This window comes from Ochotona princeps, chromosome 6, assembly GCF_030435755.1.
Source record: "Ochotona princeps isolate mOchPri1 chromosome 6, mOchPri1.hap1, whole genome shotgun sequence".
Lineage (NCBI taxonomy): Eukaryota > Metazoa > Chordata > Mammalia > Lagomorpha > Ochotonidae > Ochotona > Ochotona princeps.
The window spans coordinates 76154163-76178400 of NC_080837.1; the positions used below are offsets into that span (position 1 = coordinate 76154163).

Consider the following 24238-nt stretch of genomic DNA (forward strand, 5'->3'; position numbering starts at 1 on the left):
GCAAAACAATTCAGCAGTCTCTCAAGTTATGTATCCTACAATGCAATAATCCTACTCCTAGCTCTAGATCAAACAGAATTTGGGGATTTATACAAGAATGTTGATAATAACACAATTCGTAATACCCTAAAAATGTGAGTGATGCTGATACTCAGCTCATTAGCAAATGCTTGAGCAAACTAGCTGATCTCCACAGTGTGGTATTTCACATTGAGAATAAATAAAGTAGTGATGCATGTTATAATGTAGGTGTGCCTTGAGGATACTATGAGGACTGATAGCTATACCAAAAATTCCACATATTGTATGAATATTAAAAATACCCATTTATCTGAAATGGCTAGGGTGAACAAATCTCTGGAGACAGGAAATAGATGAGTCGTTGCCTAGGGTGATAGAGTGTGAATAAAGAGTCACGCAAAGTGGGCACGTGGATTATTTTTGGAGTAATGGATATGTTCTAAAATTAGGCTGTGCTCATGGACACACATCTTGTAGTTTCATAAAAATGATGTAAGAGTTTCTCTAGAATAAGTGGACTTTTGGCAGATAAAGTATACCTTACTATAGACATAAAAAGATATGCTTCATTATTTGGTAGTTTTATTTAAGTGCGGAAAGGATTTAAAAATGTATTTCTAGTGAAATACAAGCATGTAAAGATGGTTCTGTTAGCAAGCCATCATCTTTGTGCACGCATGCACAGACATTCACACAACAGGTGACCAACAAGCTGCACAGCACAGCTGAAACAAGGATGGCTTCTAACTGGGAATGTTAGAGGTGCTTTTACTTTCTCCTCTTAACTCAGTTTTAAATTTTACTATAAATCTAGAGATAATATCCTCCATTTACCATATCACAGCAGGAGTGAATGCTCTCAGTAGAAGGTAAAATTATGTAATTATGTGAGGGACTGGAGCAGGAGTTAAAATTATGTGAGGGGCTGGAGCAGTGGTGTAGCTGGACAATCTTCCACCTGCAGTGCCAGCATCCTATATGGGCATGAGTTCATGTCCCAGTTGCTCCACTGCTGATCCAGCTCCATACTAATGTGCCTAGGAAAACAGCAGAAGATGGACGAAATGCTTGGGTCCTTGTACCCATGTGGGAGACCCAGAAGAAGCTCCTGGCTCCTGGCTGCTGGCTTCAGATTGGCTCAGCTCCAGCCATTGTGGCCATTTGGGAGCAAATCAGCAGATGGAGGGTCTCTCTCTCTCTCTCTCTCTCTCTCTCTCTCTCTCTCTCTCTTTGTCTTTCTCTCAGTTTGCCTTTCAAATAAAAAACAAAATAAGTATTTTCAACAAAATATGTGAATCCCTCATCCCTCCAGGTGTCTGCTTACAGTGGAAACATTTGCAGAGGGCTTCCTTCCTTGATATCTCCTGTGGGAGATTCCTAATCTCTGTGGGGTCAGGAAGCCACCCAACTCTCCATCCTGTGTGTTAGAGGATCATGCTCCTGTGAGTGTTTGGGAGTGCTTGCCTCTGCTCAGATTCCATGGGCTCCACAAAGGTAGACAATGGAACATAGGAAGTGCTACATTAACACTGTTTTGTGGTAGAAATGGGATAATTTATGATTTACATCTCACTTTATGTGTGTGTCCGTTTCTTTTGGTAGACCATGGGCATAACCAGTCTTTTTAGCCCCTCTCCCACATTTTAGTAGTGATGTGTAGGTGTAGTATTTCTGTACCTCAGAAAATGACACCCCAAACATAGCGCTTGAGTGTGAAGTAGTGAGAACTAAAGCAACAGCCTCAAGTTGTCACTGAGCTTTCTCCTTGCCCTCATGGGGCTCATCTTTCCCAAAGCATCTTTCTCTCCTGAAGCAGAAGGAGGGGCTCCTCTGAAGTTCCTTTATCAGATTCAAGATGTGTCACTAGAAAGAAAACAATGTTCTTGGGTCTGCTCCTGGACAGTTCATGGAGGGGAGACTAGAGCATCTCGCCCAGCAGGGTTTTCCACTGTTCCCTAAGTTAACATGGCAGGATATCCTGTATTAGTCACTCATTTCCTTCCCTCCTGCTCCCAAGGGTGTGTGTACTTAGCTCTAGAGGCCCCAGGACACATTTTCTTCCTTTCACCCTACAGAAACCTCAAGTCCCTACTTCTTTCTGAAGCTCAGAATGCTATTTAAGTTTCACTGTTTCAACACTCCAGTTTGTGTTATAGTTCTCGTAGTTCGTGTGACTGCCACCAGTTTACACATCAGTAAGTTTGTATGCCTCGTTCTTACTAATCTGTTGTTGGCTTGTTTTATAGATTCAAATGATTAAATCCTCAGGAGGTTGAAAGAGAAAGTTCTTTTACCGCTGTACAGGCATAGTAATTTTTATTGAAGAAATAAATGAAAAAGTAGCGGAAGAGAGGGCAGTTTGGTACCTTTGAGTCCAGACTGAGGTTACATATTATTCTACTCCATTGAGAACCTGCACATCATGCCCCCCCAACACACATACAATCGTCATAATTGACCCATTGTGATGTGTTGTTTACATATTGCATTCCATTTGTACCAGGGGAACGCGGATGACAGCAACACTGACCTTTGTACACCTCGAGACGCCACAATAGGAAATGTGTTCTACATTTCATTCTTGCTTACAGTTTACTTTTGCTGATACCCACAGCAACTATTTTCAAATTTTATAGTAACACGTGGCTTTGTCCTTTAGGATTTAAAGTTGCCTGATAGAAATGCTCAAAAAGGCCTGCTCCACCTCTGATTTTTTCCCCTGTCCTTTTGCATTATTTACTGTTTTGTTTTCCAACATCCTACAACTGTGAGACTCTATTTCAGCATGCTTGCAATTAACTTTCTATTACCCAAGATGGGTGCCTGGGGGTAAGGTAGTTCATGAAAGAAGCAAAGAACAGCTACTTAGCAAACTATTATATAGGGCCCATGATGTTTTGGAGAATTCTTAGAGCAAGAGAAATCTTGCTGATCATCAAGATTAAAGTTGTTATTTTAGGTGAGATGTTGGCCAAGTTCACATTGGAGGAAAGTCCAAAAAGTCTTCATGGTGAAGACATCATTTGCAAGTTACCGTGAAAGGATAAGACAAATGGAAAAGGCCTTGCCTGATGATTGGAGAATAAGGAAGGCTGCACATTGAGAGGAACAAGGAAAACCAGGGAGGCTCAGACTGTGTGTGTTGGTGCAGTAGAGAAATCAACCCCCAAATCAGCATGGGACAGCCCAAATTTGTAGTTCATGTGGGACCTTTAGTTGCTTGAGGAACTTTCAGCTCTAGAAAAGGCCATTTACATTATTTACAAGTACAGGACAAGTCACTCTGGCAGGTTCCAGCTGTCAGAGCCCAGGAAGCATTGAGTGAATGGTGTTGGGAATGTATATGCACAAATGAGGGAATCTCAACATATTTGTGGAAATGGTATTATAAAATAATTGTTGTGCATCAATGTTTTGAAATTCATGTATAGATTTTTTCATAGTATACAGTTTCTGTGTACATCTTTAATTCTGTTTGTACGCATTGATTAAAAAATTATTGCACCAAAATGATTTTACCTTTTTAGATTCCCTCAGGGGTGTGTGTGTGTGTGTGTGTGTGTGTGTGTGTGTGTGTGCATGCTCACACAGGTACATAGATAGGAGAACACAGATAAAGGAGAGAAGTTACACTATTTTGAGTGAAACAACAGTAATTCTAAAGGTCATCCATGTTTTCCACTGCTATGGACGTTTTACAAAAAGTACACGTCTAGGATCCAGACACTGTGTTACTTTTTACACAGCCTATAGATAATTTTGGCCCACTTTGCAGAGCCTCCCAACATTAGCTCCAGCTCCAGAATATCAAAGCATGCGGTGACCAAGTTCTAGATATTTTGGTGATTCATGTGTTTTACGGGGAGTCTAACAGATATTTACAGGCAGCTGTGAATAAAGGGAAATTTGAAGATAGGGTTGAGATGAGAGCCCAAGGATCTGTTAGGTGTTGCTTACCCAGTGATCTGCTGATTAACATGTGCAAATGCTCTGCTTAGAGTTTTTGTATTTTAAGTCAGAGCATAGCAGGGGACAATCAAATGGATAGGTGCTTGGGTGACATCATACCCATACATTTTAAGTGGCAACAGGTTCACAGTTTTGAAGGTCAATGTAAACCATGTGAATTTTGACTGATTCAATTACCAGCTGTTAATTATATTGCCAGTTATAAATTATAAACTGTAATTCTGATTAACACAGCAGTTAATTAATTGACATATTTAGGTACATTACAGCTGCTGGATCTGGCATTCACAATTCCAAACTCACTCAAGGAAAATATATCTGTCGGCTATGCCATCAGCTGAAAAAGTGGCTGAATCCTAGCTGTTCTGTTTCCAAACAGCCTGCAAAAGCATTAGAAATAGAAAGAACACTTTGGATTATTGTTCTCGTGCTAAAAATAGCTTAGCTGCTATTCAGTTGAGGCAACTTACATATTGAAAACCTGTATTTTAATATCCAACATTGCTCTCAAAATCAGGAAAATGTACAATTAACTTGATAGCTGATGCTCTAATCAGCGCTCGAGTAGAGATTGCTTGCTGTTTTAAATCACAATCTGAATGCTACTTTAAAATTTACTCTCAGTGGCCTCCAATAGGTTTGGCTGGACCACAGCTCTGTGTCATAACTTCTTTGAGCTCATTTGAATATGAATAGTGTCAAATATTGTGTTTGACAGCACCAAAGCTCCCAGCTGAGGGAATACCCCTGCTTTGTTAAGCTAAAGCTCTTCCTTTTTGAGTTGATTAATGATGCTTGTTTATTTATCAACTCTTCAACCTAAAATAAAGACATTTTTGCAATAAAAATGGACTGTTCACAAGTCTTGTTGGTGTCATGGACATTTTACTTTCTCTCTGTGAAACCTGAACCTTTGGTCTGCATCCACAATACACACGCTTCAGCACTGAAGGGAACAGTTAGGTACGTCTCTGCACATTTACCAGGAGTGTATAGTAGAGAACCTGAAAGAAGCATCATGCTACCCAACAACATGTATGCATGAGAGTGTCTGAATTTCAGAAGCAATGGATTTCTACATGAACAAACTACATGAATATACCACTTTTTAATACCATGTCTGAGGCAACAATATAGTTTCTGAATTATATAAATGAGCAAAAGTTAAAGTTTAATGAGTAAAGTGTTCTAGAATGCTGACAACCAGATTTTATGGAAACAGTCAGTTTGAGGTTGACTGTGTACATTGGATTGGGGGCCATGATTGTTTTAGCATCAGAATCAGGAATGGGCAGCTCACCGTTCTCGGGGTGTCATTAGACACTTGTGCTACAATGAGTTCCGTCTGCAAACCTGTGATGCCAGAGACATGACCTTGTCTGCCTCCTGGCATGTCAAATGTTGACATGAGATGAATTGTTTGTGTTGAGTCTGCTTGAAGTAGTTTTCAGCCAGGCTGCATTGGCACCACAGTCCCAGGAGTGGGAGACTGTTTTCACCCAGAGAAAACTCTTCCCAAGGCAGAGCCCAGGAGGAACTGCTCTTCTACCTGTGTTTCTATATATATGAAGGCTTTCTAAACATCGATTCTTGATTTTAGGAAACATTTTCCTGATTTTGATTTAGTTGAAAGGTTCCAATCAAAATAGAGTCCACAGACTGTGTGTATGAGTGATACTAAAAATTGATTACATGCACAAATTACTTAGGAGTTTTTAAAAGGGTTCCAATTCTGGATCTTACCTCGGGCAACTCTGACTCACTGTAGCTGAGGTATGTCCTGGAACTGGATGAAGAAATGATGCTGGACAAAGAAAGAAGAAAATGAGATTACCTGCCAGAGCTGTCATAACCACAGATAAGGAATCTGCACCCTGGGGAATCTTGGATCTTCAGATGGTAATGAGAGTCATCAGGTGTAGAGTTTGTGAAACATCTTAGGTAATTTTGGGGAAAATGATGGAGAAGAAAAAATCAGATACAGAGCGTGATCACTCTGATACGTAGACTGAGCCGGGGAATACCAGCCAGCACTTGAAACCAGAGAAGAGCACTAGATGTGGAGAAACTCTGGAGGAGTGCCGGCTCAGACACTGAGCTGTGTCTCAGCAAGAACGTGCTCTCAGCCCTACTGCACCTGCCCAAATACCCCTGGGAGGCAACCAAGTGCACTTTGGAGGTCATTGTGACTTTACTGGTGCTAGTCTGAGGATGGAAACGACCCAGGTGTTCTCATGAGGGTTGGGGACTTCTGTGTTCAGAAATGTGTTTGAGAAGAAGTTTTAAAGAACTTGCAATTGAGAGCCACTAGAAATATTGAATAACCTATAACACACATAATTCAAATGTATCCTTCAATTCACAGGAAAAGTAGGGTCTCCTAGAAACCACAGAAAAGGGTGGAGATTCACAGAGGAAAAGGAAGACAAATAATTGAAAGCTACACCTGGTGTTTTAAAGGTTTATTGTCGTTTGCCCTTGTTGTCAGTGGCTAGGCAGAGAGAAACAACTGGGGAAATAAGGAATTCTACAAGCAGACGCTGAAAATTGAATAATCATGAAGCTGACATGCTCGAAGGACTATATAGTTAAAAGAACATTTTAACCATTTTAACCCTCTTTAAAGGCGATGTAGTGAAAAAGTGTTCTAGAAAAGAAAATTTGCAACCCTCAAAAGGACAGAGCCCTGTCTGTTTTGTCAAGGCTTCAGGTAACCAAGAAGATATCTTCACTGAAAGCCTGTCCTGTATGTCTATATTAACAGTGGTTTGAGGTGTAACTATATTGCAGAAAGTTTTTCAGCAAAAATGCTCCAGTGTTATCAATAAACATGACATATCAACCCTTTTGGAGAAACATTCCAGCAGCCTAATGACACAGGGCTTTTATTCACTTCCTAGGCAGATGCTTATGCAGCGTTTATCCTGAACAGATAATGTCCTAAGTCCTGTGAATGCAACTGTGGCTGAAGAGACAGAAACCTTTGCAGCCCTGACTCTGACTTTATAGCAGCAGAGAAAGGAATGGAACAAACAATAAATGTATGTGTCATACAGAAATATGATCAGTATAAAGGTTGAAAGGGTGCATGGAGTAAAGGTTGCATTGCCAGGAAAGACTCATCGAAAAGGTGCATTTTCACCAAGACTTACTAGTTACAGAAATCAGCCAGAGGTGCGAGTACTGGAGGGAGAGTTCCAGGCAGGAAAAACAGCGAATGCAAAGGACCTACAGTCAGAGGGTGACTGGATCATCCGGGCAGTAATGAAACGGGTAATTGTGGCAAAAACTTTTAGCAAAGGTGACAGAAGCAGGTCACGAGATCAGCGAGGTGGGGATTGAGTCAGAGTATGTTGACTTCGTTTTTATTTTTTCTTAACAAGGGGTCATTTTACAGGTTTAAGCAGAAGAAATGATGTCACGTTAGCTGATGATACATCACTCTCACTGTTGTATTGAGAACAGGGTGACAGAAGAAGAAAGGTTCAAGAAGTCAGGTGAGATGGTTACTATAGTGAGGAAGGAGTGAGAAGCTGGACTTGACCAAAAGCAATAGCAAGTGGGAGAAGTGCTGAAACCAAGGTCCTTTTAGGTAGACTAAAGTCGAATGTGGCAGAAGAAATGTGTGAAAAATGTCCCCAGGGATTTTGACTTGAAAAACTGTAAGAAACGGATGTTATTGTGTGAATTTGGTAAGACTGCAAATGGATGGATTTCTGTAAAGGGTAATATCAACAATTCAGTTTCTATGTGCTTGATATAACATTTTAAAGGAAATAAAACTTCAGAGTTCTGTGCATGTGGGTGCAGTGCAAGAATCTACACCAAAGGAAGTCAGAGCAGATAGAAAAGAGACCAGGATTTTTTGGTTGAGTGATGGATGATGAGTGACGCACTCTTGGCCTCTAAAAAGACAAGTAAAATTTAGAAGAAGCAGTGAACAAGAAGTGCCAGTTATGCAGGAATAAAAGCAGGAGAGTGTGTTTGTTCACGAACGGCAGAGACTAGGATTGTTGCCTATTGAGTGAGCTTGTCATGGTTTCCCAGATGCTGGAAAAAGACCGGAGCCTCATGGATCAAGGTCAAAGCACAGTTTATTACTCACAGCTATCTCTAACTACGTCATTGGAGGGATCCAGTGAGACTTGAGAGCTCAAAGTCTTTCGTTTAGGAAGCAAAAATAAAATACTATTACTTTCCTACCTAACAATTAACACTTGCTTGAGTAGGTATATTAAAATCTACCTTGCAGTTTAACTTTGGATATGTAGGATTTGATGACAGTGTTTTAGAGAATGGGACTACTTTTTCCCATTCTGTTCTGAGATGGACATACACATTTTCCAACGAAAATGAAAAATTCAGTTAAAGCAATGAAAGTATTTTCAGTTCTGTGATTTGTACTAGTGTTAATATTATAATCTGTCTTACAGTAATAAGTAAAAAAAATCTGGATGTTACCAGAAATAGACATGATCTCAGAAATGAATTGTCTTGCTGTCTAAAAATAGCACATCTTCTTAGACATTGAAAGTACTTTGAAATGTGTGACATCATTAATCCACATGACTTATGATGAGGAAATTTGTTGAAAACTCCTAATACACACACACACACACACACACACACACACACACACTTACACATATATTCATTCCAAGGGCAGAGTACAAATGGGTAGCAGGAATCTTATTTTAAAATGGATTTGTTTATTTTTTATTTTCTGGTAAAAGTTTTTACTAGCTAAGCCTTAGTTTCCTTTGTTTTTGCCTTGCTCTCTTGAAAGGATACAGAGAGAAATGATTTCATGTTAGACTCAGTTCGGCAATCTACCAGTAAAAACTTGACAATCCTTGAGAAGGCTCATCACCATTGAAGAACATGTAATCCTTAGACCCCGCTTAGCTCCGGACTCCGCCGGTTCATTCCTCCACTCCCGTCTCTTCCCTCCCCTGCCTCAACTCACCTTCTCTTTCTTTCTTTCTCTTTTCTGCTCAGTCTTCCAAGTAAATTAAAACAAGCACAAAAGCACATAAAAATAATAAAATTAAGGTGAATCTCCAATAATTCTCCACTTTGTGAGCACATTCCCTGAGTCCATTTATACAGTATTTGAGTATAATTGGAACATCTGTTTCCATGAGAGTATGAGACTGCTGGCTCTCTATATATCCCATTTAGACCACACTGTGTGTGAGTTCTGGTGTTAATGTGCTCATCACAGATAGAGATTCTACCCAGAACCAATTCACAGGTCAAGGGGCTCATCTAATCCCCTATGCTGTTGGTATTGGTGGAACATTCTAACCTTCACTTCTGTTGCTGTTGACTGCATGATCTGATTCTAGATATAGAAGATATTTAGGACATAGTATCAACAAAACACAGTGACTGAACCAGTGTTGAAGGTTAGGATGAGAATATCCCAGAGACAGCAATGGAAAGACCAAGTGCTAAAGGTTGGTTAGGGAGGGAAGGGGAGGATGCTTTGCTTCAGTTCTTTGGTACTTGATCTGGAAGTATAAGCACCCTCTTCCTAAACACAGCTGCAGCCTGGCACCAGTGTAACAATTAAAGGCATTTGTAGAGGAGACAGTGAAAATCTTCCTTACGTGAGGAGGTCAATTTGAATATAAAGGCATAATTTATAGGACAGGTGGCACGTAAGCATGGAAACACTAGAAGTGGCCCAGGTGAGCCCCACCTAGCAGGTGAGGATAGGTAGAATGGCTGGAGTTGTTTTTGATTTTATTACTGCTGTGCCTATTGTTTTAAAAAGTTGTCTCAAGTTTTACTTTGGAATTGTAGAGCATATAACAGAAAAAAAGGTTTATGAAAAAAAATCTAGTGACCTGATACTTCACTTGTATCTAAGCTGCATTTGGATATACAGTAAAACAAGAAACTTTGGACAAAGAGTGAAACCTTCTTTACATAGTTTGGAGAATTCTACACAAACTGCGAGAGAAATTTAAATCAATTTGTGGAAAATGGAATGGAAATCAAGTCTGTTTTGCTGGAAAAGTTTTTCAAAACCCATGCATCACTTTTCCATAGCAGTCATATTTCATGAGCCTTCTGAAGACCCCATGTGAATAGATTTCAAAATAATTACACCAAATAAATGTGTTAGAATTCCATTTGCAGAGTAGTTTTTGAAGTACCCTTGCATTAGTTTGGATTTCTTAGAAATTCAAGAACATCTTTGGAACAGAGAACGTATTTCCCTTGATTTAGGTCTGTATTTAGTATGGAACATTGGGACTGGAATCTGGTTGAGGCAGGAACATTTTCAGGGCTTTTGGAGAGAACTTCCTTCATAGGGCGTTAGTCCTGCGGTGGCATAAGGGAATAGAAGGTAGACTTTTCCAAAGCAGGTTGCCAGTACAGCATGGTGATACAGGTTGCCAGTACTACTTTAAGTTTAGCACTTTGGTTTAAGGGAAATTTGTGATCCTGTTTTACACAAGATGTTGCTGGGTTTCAGAATGATGAGGTGTGTCAGCTCAGTGATTCTGGCTCCCCCTCCTCTACCACATCCTATAAAACCCCAGCACCTACTCTTTCTTGCAGGGTTTATATAGCCAAAGCCATCTTCCTTGCATTTTCTTGGTTTTCATTGGCTTAAGTTGACTTCTTCCAGTTTATGTTGATATTGTTATTTATTTGTCCTTTCCAATGTAGACCAGTGCAATCAATTTGCTTTATTTGAATCCAGAAAAAAATGTCTGTGATGCATTTTCATACTTGGAAAGAAAAATCTATTTTCAAATGAATTTTTATCCTGTGCCAATATTCTTGGTCCCTCTGTGAGATGGGGAGATTTCAATATGTTTTCAACAGTCCTTATCGATGTCACACAGGTGACTAGTTCACCTACTGCATGTAATATTCAAATGGATGAATAAAAATTGCAGATTGTGAGTCTTTGGCCTGTTGAAATGATGTAGTAAGAATAGACAATATTAATAAGCTTCAACTTCATTTGCACACCAACTCCCTCCCTTGCCAGTTCTGATTTATTGAGATGCCTTTAAATACATGAGGTAGGGTTTCCAAAAATTCATGGAAAGTGGATAATGTTCATTTTCTGTGAACTTTTTGAGCTTCTCTGGAATTCTTTGCCATGGTTTGGGTGTCTCCCCCTAAAATTCTCTATGTGTTGTAAACTTAGTCCGTAAGTTCATACGGTAATGCTGTTTGGAGGTGGGGCTCTTGAAAGATGATTAAGATTGGATAAGATCGGACCTGGCACAATAGCGTAGTGGTTAAAGTCCTTGCCTTGCACGCCCGGGATCCCAAATGGGCTCCGGTTCTAATTCCGGCGGCCCTGCTTCCCATCCAGCTCCCTGCTTGTGGCCTGGGAAAGCAGTTGAGGATGGCCCAAAGCCTTGGGACTCTGCACCTGCGTGGGAGACCTGGAAGAAGCTCCTGGCTCCTGGCTCCTGGCTTCTGATTGGCTCAGCTCCAGCCGTTGCAGTCACTTGGGGAGTGAACCATCGGATGGAAGATCTTCCTCTCTGTCTCTCCAACTGTCTGTGTATCCGCCTTTCCAATAAAAATAAATAAATCGTAAAAAAAAAAAAAAAGATTGGATAAGGTCATAAGGGTAGGGCTCCCAAGGTGGCGCTCATTGAGAAATGGGAGAGAGAGCTGAGCTAGTGTGCTTGCTGTCTTGCACTCGCTCACCCTTCCTGTTTGCATGCAGCACAAGGTCCTTGAGAAATGCTTGTGCCATGCCTCTGTGCTTTTCAGCCTCTTGGAGCTCATGCACCGCGTAAAGTTTTTTGTGAATTACCTAATGTTAGGTATTTTGTTATAGCAACAGACTACAGATCATGACATGCTTGTTTTACACTGACTGTTTGGTTTTACTTTTTAGGATTCCAAGAAGTAGAAGAGGCAGTCAGTTAAAATATAGAAGAGAATTTTAGGGTCACCAAGATGTGAGTAAAAAGGGTGGGGTTTTAGCACACTTTGATGGAGAACAGGAGATTTGAGGCCAAGTGTTCTTTGATTTGGGCAGCTGGCATAGTCCCGTCTGTAGCTACTTTTTAGGGAAGGAAAGAAGGCCACATCAATAAGGTGGATGGGGGACATGCTGAAAGGCTCATTGGTAAAGTTTATCACTCATTGTCTTAAGGGTTGGACTATCTCAGCTAGGGGCTTTCCAGAACAACAAGAATTGCACTAGGCTATCTGTGCCCTGTTTCATTGGGCTTGGAGTGCAGGCTTCAGTGGCTTAGCAGGTTCTAACCCTAACATTGACTCAGCCAATTATAATTGTCCTCATGCCAGGGTCTTGACCGTGTGTCTTCATAGTGGTCTCAGACAAGGTGTTCAGGCTCAGGACAGTGAGGACTCTCCACAATGGCCAGCAGGAAGCCAATCTTGCATATACTTGATTTCAAAGCTCCTTCTGTTAATTACTATAATTTATTATTTATTATTTATTATTTATTTTTTGTTTTGCCCATTAGGTTGTAAGGTACTTATTGACACTAATTATATCTTCTTTGTCCGTGGGCCCCTAGCACCTAGCACAGTCATTTGTAGTAGATACGTAGTGAATAGTGGAAGTAAGAAGGAGGGGGGCGGAGAGAAGAAAGCAGAGAGGGGGTGAATCATGCTTTGTCATTGTACATTGCTACACAGATCCAGCAAATGCAGACTGAAATACCACGCAATTCTGTTGTGTGAGGAAAGAAGGCTATAAAGTTGGATATTCATTTGTAGGTTATTAAACAGAATGGATTAGACTATCCTAAATAAGTCTTGTCAATAAAAGTACCAAGATTTGCCCTTCCTAACCTTATGGTTGGGAATGCCTGCAAAGAAAGTAACTACCACTTAGGCCTTATATAAGCATCTCAGAATAAGTTTTCATCTTCCTTGGCCTGAGAACAACTTACCTGCAAGGTCTGGTGTCATAAACTTGCTGAACCAGATGCAGATGCAGGTGTCCTGTGGTTTTCACAGCTGCCGTTAAAATGTTAAATTTGGTTTAGAGATTGCATTTCTTTCTCTGGGATACTCAGTTTCTTCTTCATTTCCTGTATAGAGGGCTTTTTTCAATTACTTAATTGCAGAATAATGTGCAATATTTCCACTTTCAAATATGTATTTTTGTCATTTTAATGTGATAAATGCCGAGAGATACACACAAGCAGAGAGAAGCTTTGTTGTTTATGTATCTTTCTGCAGTTCAGCTGAAGTGCTTTAATTTACACCTAAAGATGAGCTAAGTTGTATATTCTCAGGAGATTTTGAAAGGACAATCGTGCATATATAAATGCTTGGTTCAATAGGGCATTCAAATTCACAAATGTCTGCTCTCCACCCCAGCATTCAGGACTTGTAGCACTGCAGTAACAAGCAGTCCCCACCTCTTCCTACGTCACTCTTAGAACAGCATCTTGGTTCCCAACCACTGGGTCTATGCCAGAGATGACATCTCACCCAAGGACTCTGGCTTTTTAGCTGCACATGAAGCAAAGTTTTGGAGCACATGAAAACATGCATTTTGGTAAGCTTCAGTGTGTTCTAATGATTGATTTGACAGATCAGCAGAGACAGAACATGTTTGCCTTTGGAGAGGGACTTTGATTTCATTAGATTATCAAAGGACTTTATGATCCCTAACAAGTCCCAGAAGAACAAATGGCTTTTTTGGTTCAAATGATTTTTGTAACATTCCTTTTAAGAAAGATTCTTTTTAAAAAGACAGTTCATACTTCAGTATTTCTTTGGGTTCATCCTCAATTCTTCAAAGCACTTTGTAGCACGGGAGAGAAGAAGGGAGTGGGAGAGAGTATGGAGTATTGTATCTTATCTAATGATTTTAATGAATCACCACAGTTCATGTCAACAATAATAAAATGAAATAAGTCATGTTTATACAGTATAATCCAGACAGTCCCAGTTCTCAGTGATCTGGAGGATTCCTGTGAGGAGACCATTAGGCTTTCCCCCTCAGTGCTTGAGCTAACTTCATTGAATCCCAGGGCTGCAAATTCTGTAGCAATCTCTGCAGTTCTCATCAAAAATGCTAGGAAAATTCCCTTGTGCAAACAGTGGTTCCAGATAAAGATGAACTTGGTAAAGAAGAAACCCAAAGGTCTCATCAAGCATTCTTGGTTATGGCCCACACACCTCTGGAAGTCTGATCCAGGATCCTAGGTGCCCAAAGAAAATAGTTCTGCATAAGGTGTCTCTGGCATTCTTCCCTGGTGAGGATTTGTGGTTGGGCTGCTGAGAGCACTAGGGTCTTGGTAGGGAGTATGGAGCACCAGAAAATTGATAACTTTATCTTGGAACTTTCCAAATATCTGGCGGTACCCTATTTCAGGGTTCGTTTTGTGCCTTATCCAGAAATCACATATTTTCCATGTCCCCAGGGCTTTTGTGATCCCTGCTGAAAAATGAGTGTGAGCCATTATTGGTGCATATATATTCCAAGGGTATAGAAATGTATACATAACTATATTCTACAACTGCTTGAATGGCTTCAAGTCTCAACCTTCCCTTAAGGCGTGAAGTCAAGTTACATCAGTATAACCAGAATGAACTCTGTGGATCTAGAATATGAACCAGAACTGCTAAATCTGGGGTATTTTGGAGTGTGGAGTGTCACTCTGCTTCTCTGCATGAGGACCTCCCTCTGAACAGGTGATTTTGTGTGTTCTGAATGCAGGATCCTGTGGGTTGCATCTCTGCCTGACAGCTGCTATTTCTGCGAGCTCTGACCTTTCAGCCAATACCTCTGTTGCTTTTTCCAATGCAAACTGTCTAGATGTGCTGATATGGCTGCTTGCGCCAAAGCTGAGAAATCAGTGTCAGGAGACAGCCTGTCTCTTTCTATGTGTGCTGATCCAATTAAGCTACCCACCCAGTGCAAGGTTCCTACACCAATTATGTGGGGTGGGGCATGCTCCTCCCTGGGCCATGATTCCCACATAATCTTCCCTCATTCCTGCTATTTTCTCAAGTCCAGCTTCTTCCTGGATCCTGCTTTTCCTAACATCCACTGCTCCATTTGACTCTATTCCACCACACTTCTCTCCTGCAAGTCTCCATCTAGGAGCTTTACCTACGAATAAGTGTAAAGGAGGCAATGCTGTCCACTTCCTGGTATGCTGATGGAGGCTGTTGGTGTGTTAGGTTGTTTAGCACTCAAATTACCTAAAGGCTCTTCCTTCTTGCTATGTAGGATAGCAACCAGAACAGAAAGAGATTGGATTATGGGTTCTCAGCTACATCACAAGAAATGGGGTTTCTGCTATGCCATTGCCATGACTTCTGGTTCTGACATCCATAACTGTCAGAGCCTCTATCAGCTCTTCATTTCAGGGCTTCTGCTATAGCCCCTTCCCTCACTCTAGGACCTCCCTCAGTTACACTGCATTTGGAAGCACTAGCCCAGGTAGATGTTAAGACGACCCTAGGGAGCCACCCTTTTGCCTTGTTCTCCATGATTCTGTGCTTTGTAAAGATACCTGTGGTGGCAGTGACCATCTGGAACCTCTGTTTAGGTGCCTTTTCAAGATTCAGGCTGCATGATTCTTTTCTCCAGGAAGTCATCCTTGATTATTTTACCTGAGTACAGTTTCTTTCTGAGACGTAAATCTCTTTATGTTTTGTCTAGCACCTAGTCCTGACTCCTATTCAATTATGGCTACCTTTTCCAGATGGCCAGCCCCTGAGAGCCTATACCACATCTCCTTCATCTTTGTCTTAAAGACATTGCCTAGCACATGGGAAATACTCGATAAATGTTTGTCAGATGCCTGAATAAGTGTTTGCATAAGCAGATGTTCCTTGTGTACTCTGAAATCTGGCAAAGAGAGGGACTTTGCTAACACAACTGCAGAGCTGTGTTTGATTCTCTGAACAGTGCTGGCTGTTCATTTGGTGTCTGTTGTTACTGCCTTAGGATCCTGTTAGCTACCAGCAGGCATCCTATCAGGGCTTCCTGACTGGCTGTTGGATTGGCTTCACTCTTCCCAGCCATTTGCTACTTATGTATTTGATGTCACTTGTTTACCTTGAGCTTTCAGACTGAAAGCCAGGAACTATTCCTCCATGTGGAGGTCATGTTCCATAGAGACTTGAGTGCCCACTAACAGGAGTTATGCAAATGTTTGGTGCTTTCCTGGTCTGAAAGTATCTTCTTGATAATGGCTTGACATTCAGACTCTGAGGGGCTCTTTATCTCACACAGACATCATCTTCTTGGATTGTACTTTTCTCTTGTCAGGGACATATCACTCTAAATGTCACCACTTTTCAAGGTCCCCTGAAGAAGACCACTTATGTAGAAGGCATTTTTTCTATAGCAGCTGTGGTGTTTATAAGGACTGGGGAGTCAGTGGTGCAGTATTTTTTAATTAATGCATCTGAAGAATAGCTCCCCATAACCTGACTCTTCCTTCCCCAAGTCATCTTTGTAAACTGTCATCCTACCAGGTCATGTGACTCTAGTCTCCATACAGGATTTCCTGGTGCAAAGTCAGGCAATGGAGGGATATAGCTCCAACTTCAAGCCTCAGCTACTCATGTTAAAGGTGGATGGAAGGCAGAAGATGATGGCAACGTTCGAAATTTTTATGTTTTCATCAGTGTGAGACAATCTATGCTGAAGGATCAAAACACACCAGCAGCTGGCCTTGCTGTTCCATTCCTTGTTCACTGCTGCACATCGTGGGAGGCAGCAGTTTCCTCTCTGACATCAGAATCCTCCACCACTGCCTCCAGGCTTCACAGGACATTGCTGGGAGGCTTGTACTGTTGCACTACCCTTGTCTCTTGCCCACTGATTTCTGCAGGGCAACACAACTGACTACCGATTAGAGTCCCCATGGTTGTCATTGAGTCTACCCTGTAGGAGATTCGAAGGATTTAGAGCGAACTACTACTGTTTTCCAATGTTATATACGCTCTTCTCCCACATACGCTCAGTTCCCTCCATCTAGCTTCTGAGACCCACACTGAGCTGCACTGTTCATGGTGTGGAGAGCAACAGACCAAAATAAGACTGTGTGATCCTGCACTTTCAGACTGTGAGTGTTCTTGGGGCTCCCAGGACACAATAGTATGTTTCCATCCTCATTTGAAAGCCAGTCTTGGGGGTTCTGGCAAGAGTGCTGATCTTTATGACTCAAGAGTGAGGTGGTGGAACTGGGAATTAGAGAAGGAAACAAGTGAAACTCTTATTGCAAAAAGAGATAACTGCTATTAGTAGGATAGTTTATTTCCTACTGTTACTGAAAGGAAAGGGTACCCTGCCATGTTGGTAGGGTTGATACACAGAATGGGCCATGGGGCAGAGAGAGAAGAGACAACTAGGGGCAAGGCTTTCACTGTGGTAAATAGGAAGGGCAGGGGAGCAGGCTCAGGATTAGTAGTTTAAATTAGTTCAGTCTTCTGTGGCTTAGGAGCTGCCTCTACCTCTCTACTAGCTGGACCTGAAGACATTAAGCCAGGTGATAGTAAACTCTAATGTGAGGACCCACAGTAAAGGAAATGGTTAAGGGTCTGAACTTCACATTGGTAGAGTTGCTTGTGGAGGATGTATTCCCAGAAAAGTGTTTGGTCTCTCCAGGAACTGGCTAGCCCTTGGAGGGGTAGTCCTTCCAGGGTGAGCCAGGTGTCTGACATCCAAGAATCAGGTTACAGAAGATAAAGCACACATCTAATTAACACACTTGTTTGTTGTTCTAATACATGTCATTCATGACTTTTCTTTGGCTGCAAAGCTGGTAGTCAAGTGTCTCATTTGTGGGTAGTACTGTGCTGTCCAGATTTGTCAACTGCTCTACGAAATATGCACTGCAGCACATCACCCTCCCCAGGGTTTCCCATGAGTGTTACAAAAGTGACATTACTGGATCTTTGTCGTTCCTGTTCCCTACTATATTGCTAACATATTTTTAGTACTGCCTGCTCTGTGCGACTCCTCTGTTTTGAAGTTTACACACACACACACACACACACACACACACACACACACATTTGAGAGGCAAGGATACAGGGACAGAAAGAACCCTTGACCTTTGGTTGACTTCCTTAAATGCCCATACAGGTTTGGTTGGGCCAGGAAAGCTGGGAGCCAGAGAATCAACCTTGGTCCCCAATATGGGTGGAAGAGACCTAAATACCTAAATCAGCATTGCTGCTTCTCAGGATGCACATTATCAAGATGTTGAAATTGAGGGTGGAGTCAAGAAGCAAACCCAGGTGCCTTTGTATGGAGCATGTAAGTTCCAACTGACATCTGAACCTCTTGGCCAAATGCCTAGCCTGTGAAAATTTCTGATTGGTGGTAGCAATGGTGATTAGGATCCACACGTAGAAATATCTGGGAGTGGCATTTAGGAAGTAGTTAGAGAGTGCTGTTTCTTTTCAGCTACTCAAATGCTACCTCTCCTCTAAAGAACAAATAAAACCTCTCCCAAGGCCTCCCATCTAGATTTATTTCCCCTTTGTCTCCTTAGATTTTTTTTGTGTATCTTCCAAGTTTAAACTAAGGAGTATTATCCTGGGCCACCCAGGCTATGTAACTTTTGTTACTTCTTACTGTGCACTCCTGAAGGTCGATATCTTCCCTTTTCGTGTCATAAACTCCTGAAAACCTAGCACTGTTGAGAAGCAAATTGAATAGGAATTGTTGGATCAGGCATACTGAGAATGGCCCCATGAGACAGCAAAAGCAATGCTGGATGGGCTAGAATACCTGTATCTCCTGGATTATTCAGCTGATTTGATGTGCAGTCCTCACATTCTGCAAAGTGAGGGAATTTCCAGACAGGACCTGAAAGTCTGAATCGAACAGCAGGAACTCTTCCTCCCCTGTTGGAGAGTTTACCTTCTAAATTCTGATTGTTCAGTTTCCATTGTGGAGTTCACAATGTGCTGTACATGTCAGATCTTTAGCCTTGGTGATTATGGAAATGAAGAGTGTTTGCTAAAAGAAAAATTTGTGACTTATTTTCCGTCATACTTAACCTTTCCCCAACATTCTTCTCAGTGGACAGACTACTTTGCACTAAAAAAGAAAAGAAAGCAGTGTCACCTGCCAGGAATGTTCTTTACTTTGCTGGCCAGCTCGTACATCAGCAAGGGGCTCATCTTCAGTGTTCAGCTCTGATTTCAGACTCCCATGTTCCCTAGGCTAATTATGTCACCATCTCCAGGTGTTATTATGGCCCAGTTAATGTGGAAATGACTGTGGCAAGCTGGGAGGAAAGAAAACACGATGGGTAGTCCTAGTGGCCTCAGACAAGCCCCTGGGCACCCAGTGGATGTTTACAGATGGGTTGTATTTATAGCCATAATGGAGAGTGGAACAGAGGAAAGTGGCTAAAATTGCACAGAGAGTTCATACGTATAGCTCATCTGTTCTGGGAGGGTAAGGCACCTGTCTGCCTAATGTGAGATAGAGCTCTTTGGGGAACAGTCATCTTTCCTGGTAGCAACCTGGGTTTATGATGACTTTTTTTTTTTTGAGGACTGCGTTCTTTATTTCTGTGTAGTTATCTGTGACATGCCAACTTCTCTAGTCTGTTGCTTACCTCCATAAAACAAAGAAGTTATATACATTGCACGTATCTATTCATATACCAATTAACCTGGCATTTGCACTTACAAGAAAGCCACTCCTGCTTCCCACCCTGCTGAAATGATATTCATTTATCCTAGATATTAGAGAGTTTGGGTTTTAGCTTCAGTTTGGCCAGTCGGGGAAAATGTACCTGTGATTGAGCGTAAACTAATTTTCTTTCTTTTCTTTTCACCCTCAGGATTATACCTTAACCATGTACTTTCAACAATATTGGAGAGATAAAAGGCTTGCCTATTCTGGGATCCCTCTCAACCTCACTCTTGACAATCGAGTGGCCGACCAGCTGTGGGTGCCTGACACCTATTTCTTAAATGACAAAAAGTCGTTTGTGCATGGAGTGACAGTGAAAAACCGCATGATCCGCCTTCACCCTGATGGAACGGTGCTGTATGGGCTCAGGTCTGTCTGCCTTTTCAGAGCCAATTTGGAAGTTGCATGGTGTGCTGGCATTGAATTTATCGTTTGAACTGATTTTAGTAAGCGAGGCCATGCCCTTAGATTAATTAGGAGACATCCATGAAAGACTGTATCTTTGCAGGAAAAAAATGTCTCATAACTGTAAGAGCTGGACATTACTGTTACTATATATAGTCCTCAAGCAGTTGAAAAATAGCTTCCTTGGATTGATTCTATATAATTGGACTGTCATTCCCTGAGGACGGATTCCCCATATAACCACAAAGGCCTGTAATTAATATTGTCCTGGCAGTTCAGAAGATTTAATAAAGTTTTTTTTTAAGCAATTCTTGCAGTTTAAAAAAAAAGTGTATTGTGCAGAATGTAGGGTGTGGTCTTCAGGAGGTGACACGAATATTTATGGGACTGACTAAGTGAGAGGGTTCCTGATGACAAATCCCTTTCTCTAGGTCTCCTAAGGCAGTGCCTCCAATTGGAAAACGAGACTGTCTTCCTGAGCCAGAAGGAGGAAGTCTGGGCTTCCCTGGTTGCCCTGGCAACCACCAGCTTTTCCCATACTGTTCTAGCACCACTATGGACTAATTATCTTGAATATTGCCTTGGTAAATGGCACTCTTAAAACCTCTGTCTTTTTCATTCCTTTTGCACTGATTTTCTTTTGTTTCAGAATAATATTTTGGGTGTTTACATGAATCTTTCTCCATTTCCCAACCTAAGTGTCCCTTTGAGGTCTCCTACCAGTGGCTTATTATTATTATTTAGTGCAACACATATGATTCTGTTCTAATATTGTGAGTGCAGAAAATCTTAGTTTTATGACTCCAACAGTTTTACGTGCAATCATAACAATAAGCATTTAAATCCACAACACTGTGACTTTTATGGCTTTGAGATAAGTAAAAGGAATTATTACTGTTACTATTTGAAAATTTTGACTAACATGTAATATTTGTACATTTGTGGGGGTACAGTATGATATTTCAACACATATGAAGCCTGTGTTGGTCAATCTAGGCTGTTGGCTTTTGCTTTTCATTATCTTTTTTGTTAGGAGCCTAGCAGTTCGTTTCTTCCCATCTTCATACAATTATTAACAAACCCTTAAATATAAAATGTCAAGTGACTTTCTGAAAACCACAGTAGACAGAATGAAAGCTGGGCTCCAATAACTTTTTTTTTTTTTAAGATTTATTCATTTTATTACAGCCAGATATACACAGAGGAGGAGAGACAGAGAGGAAGATCTTCCGTCCAATGATTCACTCCCCAAGTGAGCCGCAACGGGCCAATGCGCGCCGATCCGATGCCAGGGAACGAGGAACCTCTTCCGGGTCTCCCACGCGGGTGCAGTGTCCCAAAGCATTGGGCCGTCCTCAACTGCTTTCCCAGGCCATAAGCAGGGAGCTGGATGGGAAGTGGAGCTGCCGGGACTAGAACCGGCGCCCATATGGGATCCCGGGGCTTTCAAGGCGAGGACTTTAGCCGCTAGACCACGCCGCCGGGCCCTCCAATAACTTTTTTAATTGTAGGAAAAAATGGCACGTGCCATCCAAGCCATAGTGTTGCTTTAAAAAGTCTACCCTAAAGGTTCCTGTGAGGTTTGACCCCGTGATATTTTTGCCTGAAAATGAGAGTTATGGTTGCAAAATTTGGAGGTGCTGACAAATACCACAGCTGTACAAAAAAAGTTTTTTGTAAATTTGTAAGCATAAAAGGAGCAACCATTTACTTGTCCCAACCCCACAACAAATTTGAGGTCGAAGAATCTAGTGTGTGTGTTTGTATGTGCGTGTGCGTGTGCAAAGGTGAGGACGTGTATGCGTGTTTAACACATGGGAGAGCAAAAAGGAAGAACTATCATTATATAGAGGTTGAGATTTTAAACAAAACTTTATATTTAGACCCTCTTCATTGTTATTTTTTGCATATCATGTAAAATGTATGATTTTTCTTACATCTTTCTTAAAAGCAAAGAACTTCAGCTTTTTTGATAGAATTATATACCATGCAAGAAAATGTCACATAATTTCATTTGATATGACCAGATTTAGGGTCATAAAACATATGTAAGAATTATATACTTAATTCCTGGTGTGTAAATTTATAGACATGGCTTAAATAAAACAAAATAAGACACAGGAGAGTCCTTTACTAAATCTTGTACAATAATCTGGAAGAAGACCTCTCTGATCAATTTCATTCATTAAAGCTCTCAAACAGATCTTAGTTTGGTAAATGCATTGCTAATTATGTAATTGGTTATTCAGATGTAATCTTGACATACTCCTTAGATTTTTAGTTAGAACTGCACATTTTTGAACCAATACTTCACATTTATATGGATCTGGACAGATTGTCATAAAAAAATCTCCAAACTACAGACCTATCATCGTATTCTACCTGTGTGCTTAGCATTTTTGTGATTTTATATGGCTTCTTAAATAAAACAGGCTAATCTAACAATGGTGGTGTTGATATTAAAACTAATTACACATAACCATAGAGTAACTTGAACATTTAGACAGGAAGCAGATCAATTGTTGAAAAAGTTCATTATTTCATTAATGAAAATGTATATTCTGTGCAGTTTTTTATAAAATAAAAATCTGTGTCTATGTAAGTGATTTTTGATAAAAAATGAAAGCAAACAAGAAATTACTTCACACATTGTGCTTTGCTTTCTGTGCTTGTCTTTTGGGCCGAGCATCCTTTTACTCCCGTTTGTTTTTCTGTTGTACTTACTGGGTCATTTAGGTGACGTGGTGTGCCAGTGGTGGAATACATTATCTTAATAATGTGTTTAGGTAAATTAGTACAGAGATACTCCTTAGGTTAATATGGAGTTATGTCCTAATGTGCACATCATGAATTGAATGCCTCTAATACACCTGGTCTACTTAGCATCCTTGCTTGACACAGTACGTTGTCAAGTATTAGTTATCCACACTCAGGATGGTGTGCTTGACCAGGAGCCACAGTTTGCTGCTGTTGAGCAGCATCATGAGTATGGTACTCATTGCTAACTCATATACTAACTCATTGCTAACAAAAAGAGGGAAAAAAAATCAAGCTTTGAATTATGGTTTCTACTGAATTCATACTGCATTTACAGTACTATGAAGCAGATCATCCTGAATTTCAGAATTAATTACAAGTCAGTGATTGTCTGGCTTAGCTGAGAACAGCAGAATTGAACTTACTACAGTGAAGGCATGTGGAAAACCTCAGAATCTCGAACGATCTGGGGTTGCTGCTGCCTTGCAGCTAAGGAAGGGCTCAGCTAGCAGAGGTTACATCCAGCTGGCTCTCTGCTGAGACGCTAGTCAAACTGACTGTATTGCTGAGTCCTTCAGGTTGGATTTTTCTCACTGTTGAATGCTGAACTTGGCTCTCACTTAGTGAGTCTGGCCCCCAACTATTTGACTCTGGCACCGGTTTCCTATACATGCCCCACCATTGCAGTTTCAGCATCAGTGAAGGCTTTTGCTTTATCTGGGGTAGATGAACATCTTTGGCTGTGGATGAGGTGTCTATGACGCAAGTTGGTGCATCAGCTTAGCATTATTCTGGGAAATCATCGATCCTAAACTTTGATGACTTTGCAAACCAGCCGATGACTGCTCACGGATGTTTGAAAGTGATCATGTTCTCACAATAATTAAAGATCATTTTAAATGTGAATGATTTTTCTTTATTATTCTCACATGTTGCACTTGACACTCGGGCTGACTCTAACTTGCATCTGCTGACCTGCACCTATCAATGGTCTCAGCCGTTGCATAGACAACTCATGCCATGTGAAGTAATACACTGGGTAGGGCATGCAGACCACCCAAAAATAGAACACGCATTCTTTGAAATTTCCTTGTGGGTAGCCAAACCTTTGTAAGGAACTAGGAAAATGCTGACTGCCCAAGAATCTCGGGCATCTTAGTCTTGTCCCCATCACTGTCGTTCTGTTTTTCTCTGTACTGTTTTCTGCTGTGAGAAATTGGCTCTGTTGTCCCTCTTCTTCTCAACTCATATTTTCAATCTTGTAATCCCTTGTTGTTGTTGGATGTTTTACCTTGTCCCAGTTAGCATACTTTTTTCACATGATCTTTTATTGATGCTATGGGTTTTGTATCTCTGGAACATTTATCTGGTGATAGAACTCCACAGTAGGTATTGAAAATTAGTATTTGAATTACTCCAAAATGAACCTAAAAATTT

At 41.0% G+C, this 24238-nt stretch overlaps 1 protein-coding gene across 2 annotated transcripts in view; it reads left to right on the forward strand.

Moving 5' to 3' along the window:
• Positions 1-24238, forward strand: part of GABRB3 (gamma-aminobutyric acid type A receptor subunit beta3) — a 214533-nt gene that overhangs the window by 130610 nt on the left and 59685 nt on the right. For both annotated transcript variants that reach the window (XM_058666520.1, XM_004597601.4), the window contains exon 4: positions 19788-20008. In XM_058666520.1, coding sequence (XP_058522503.1) covers positions 19788-20008 — 221 coding nt within the window. The remainder of the gene's footprint in view (positions 1-19787; positions 20009-24238) is intronic.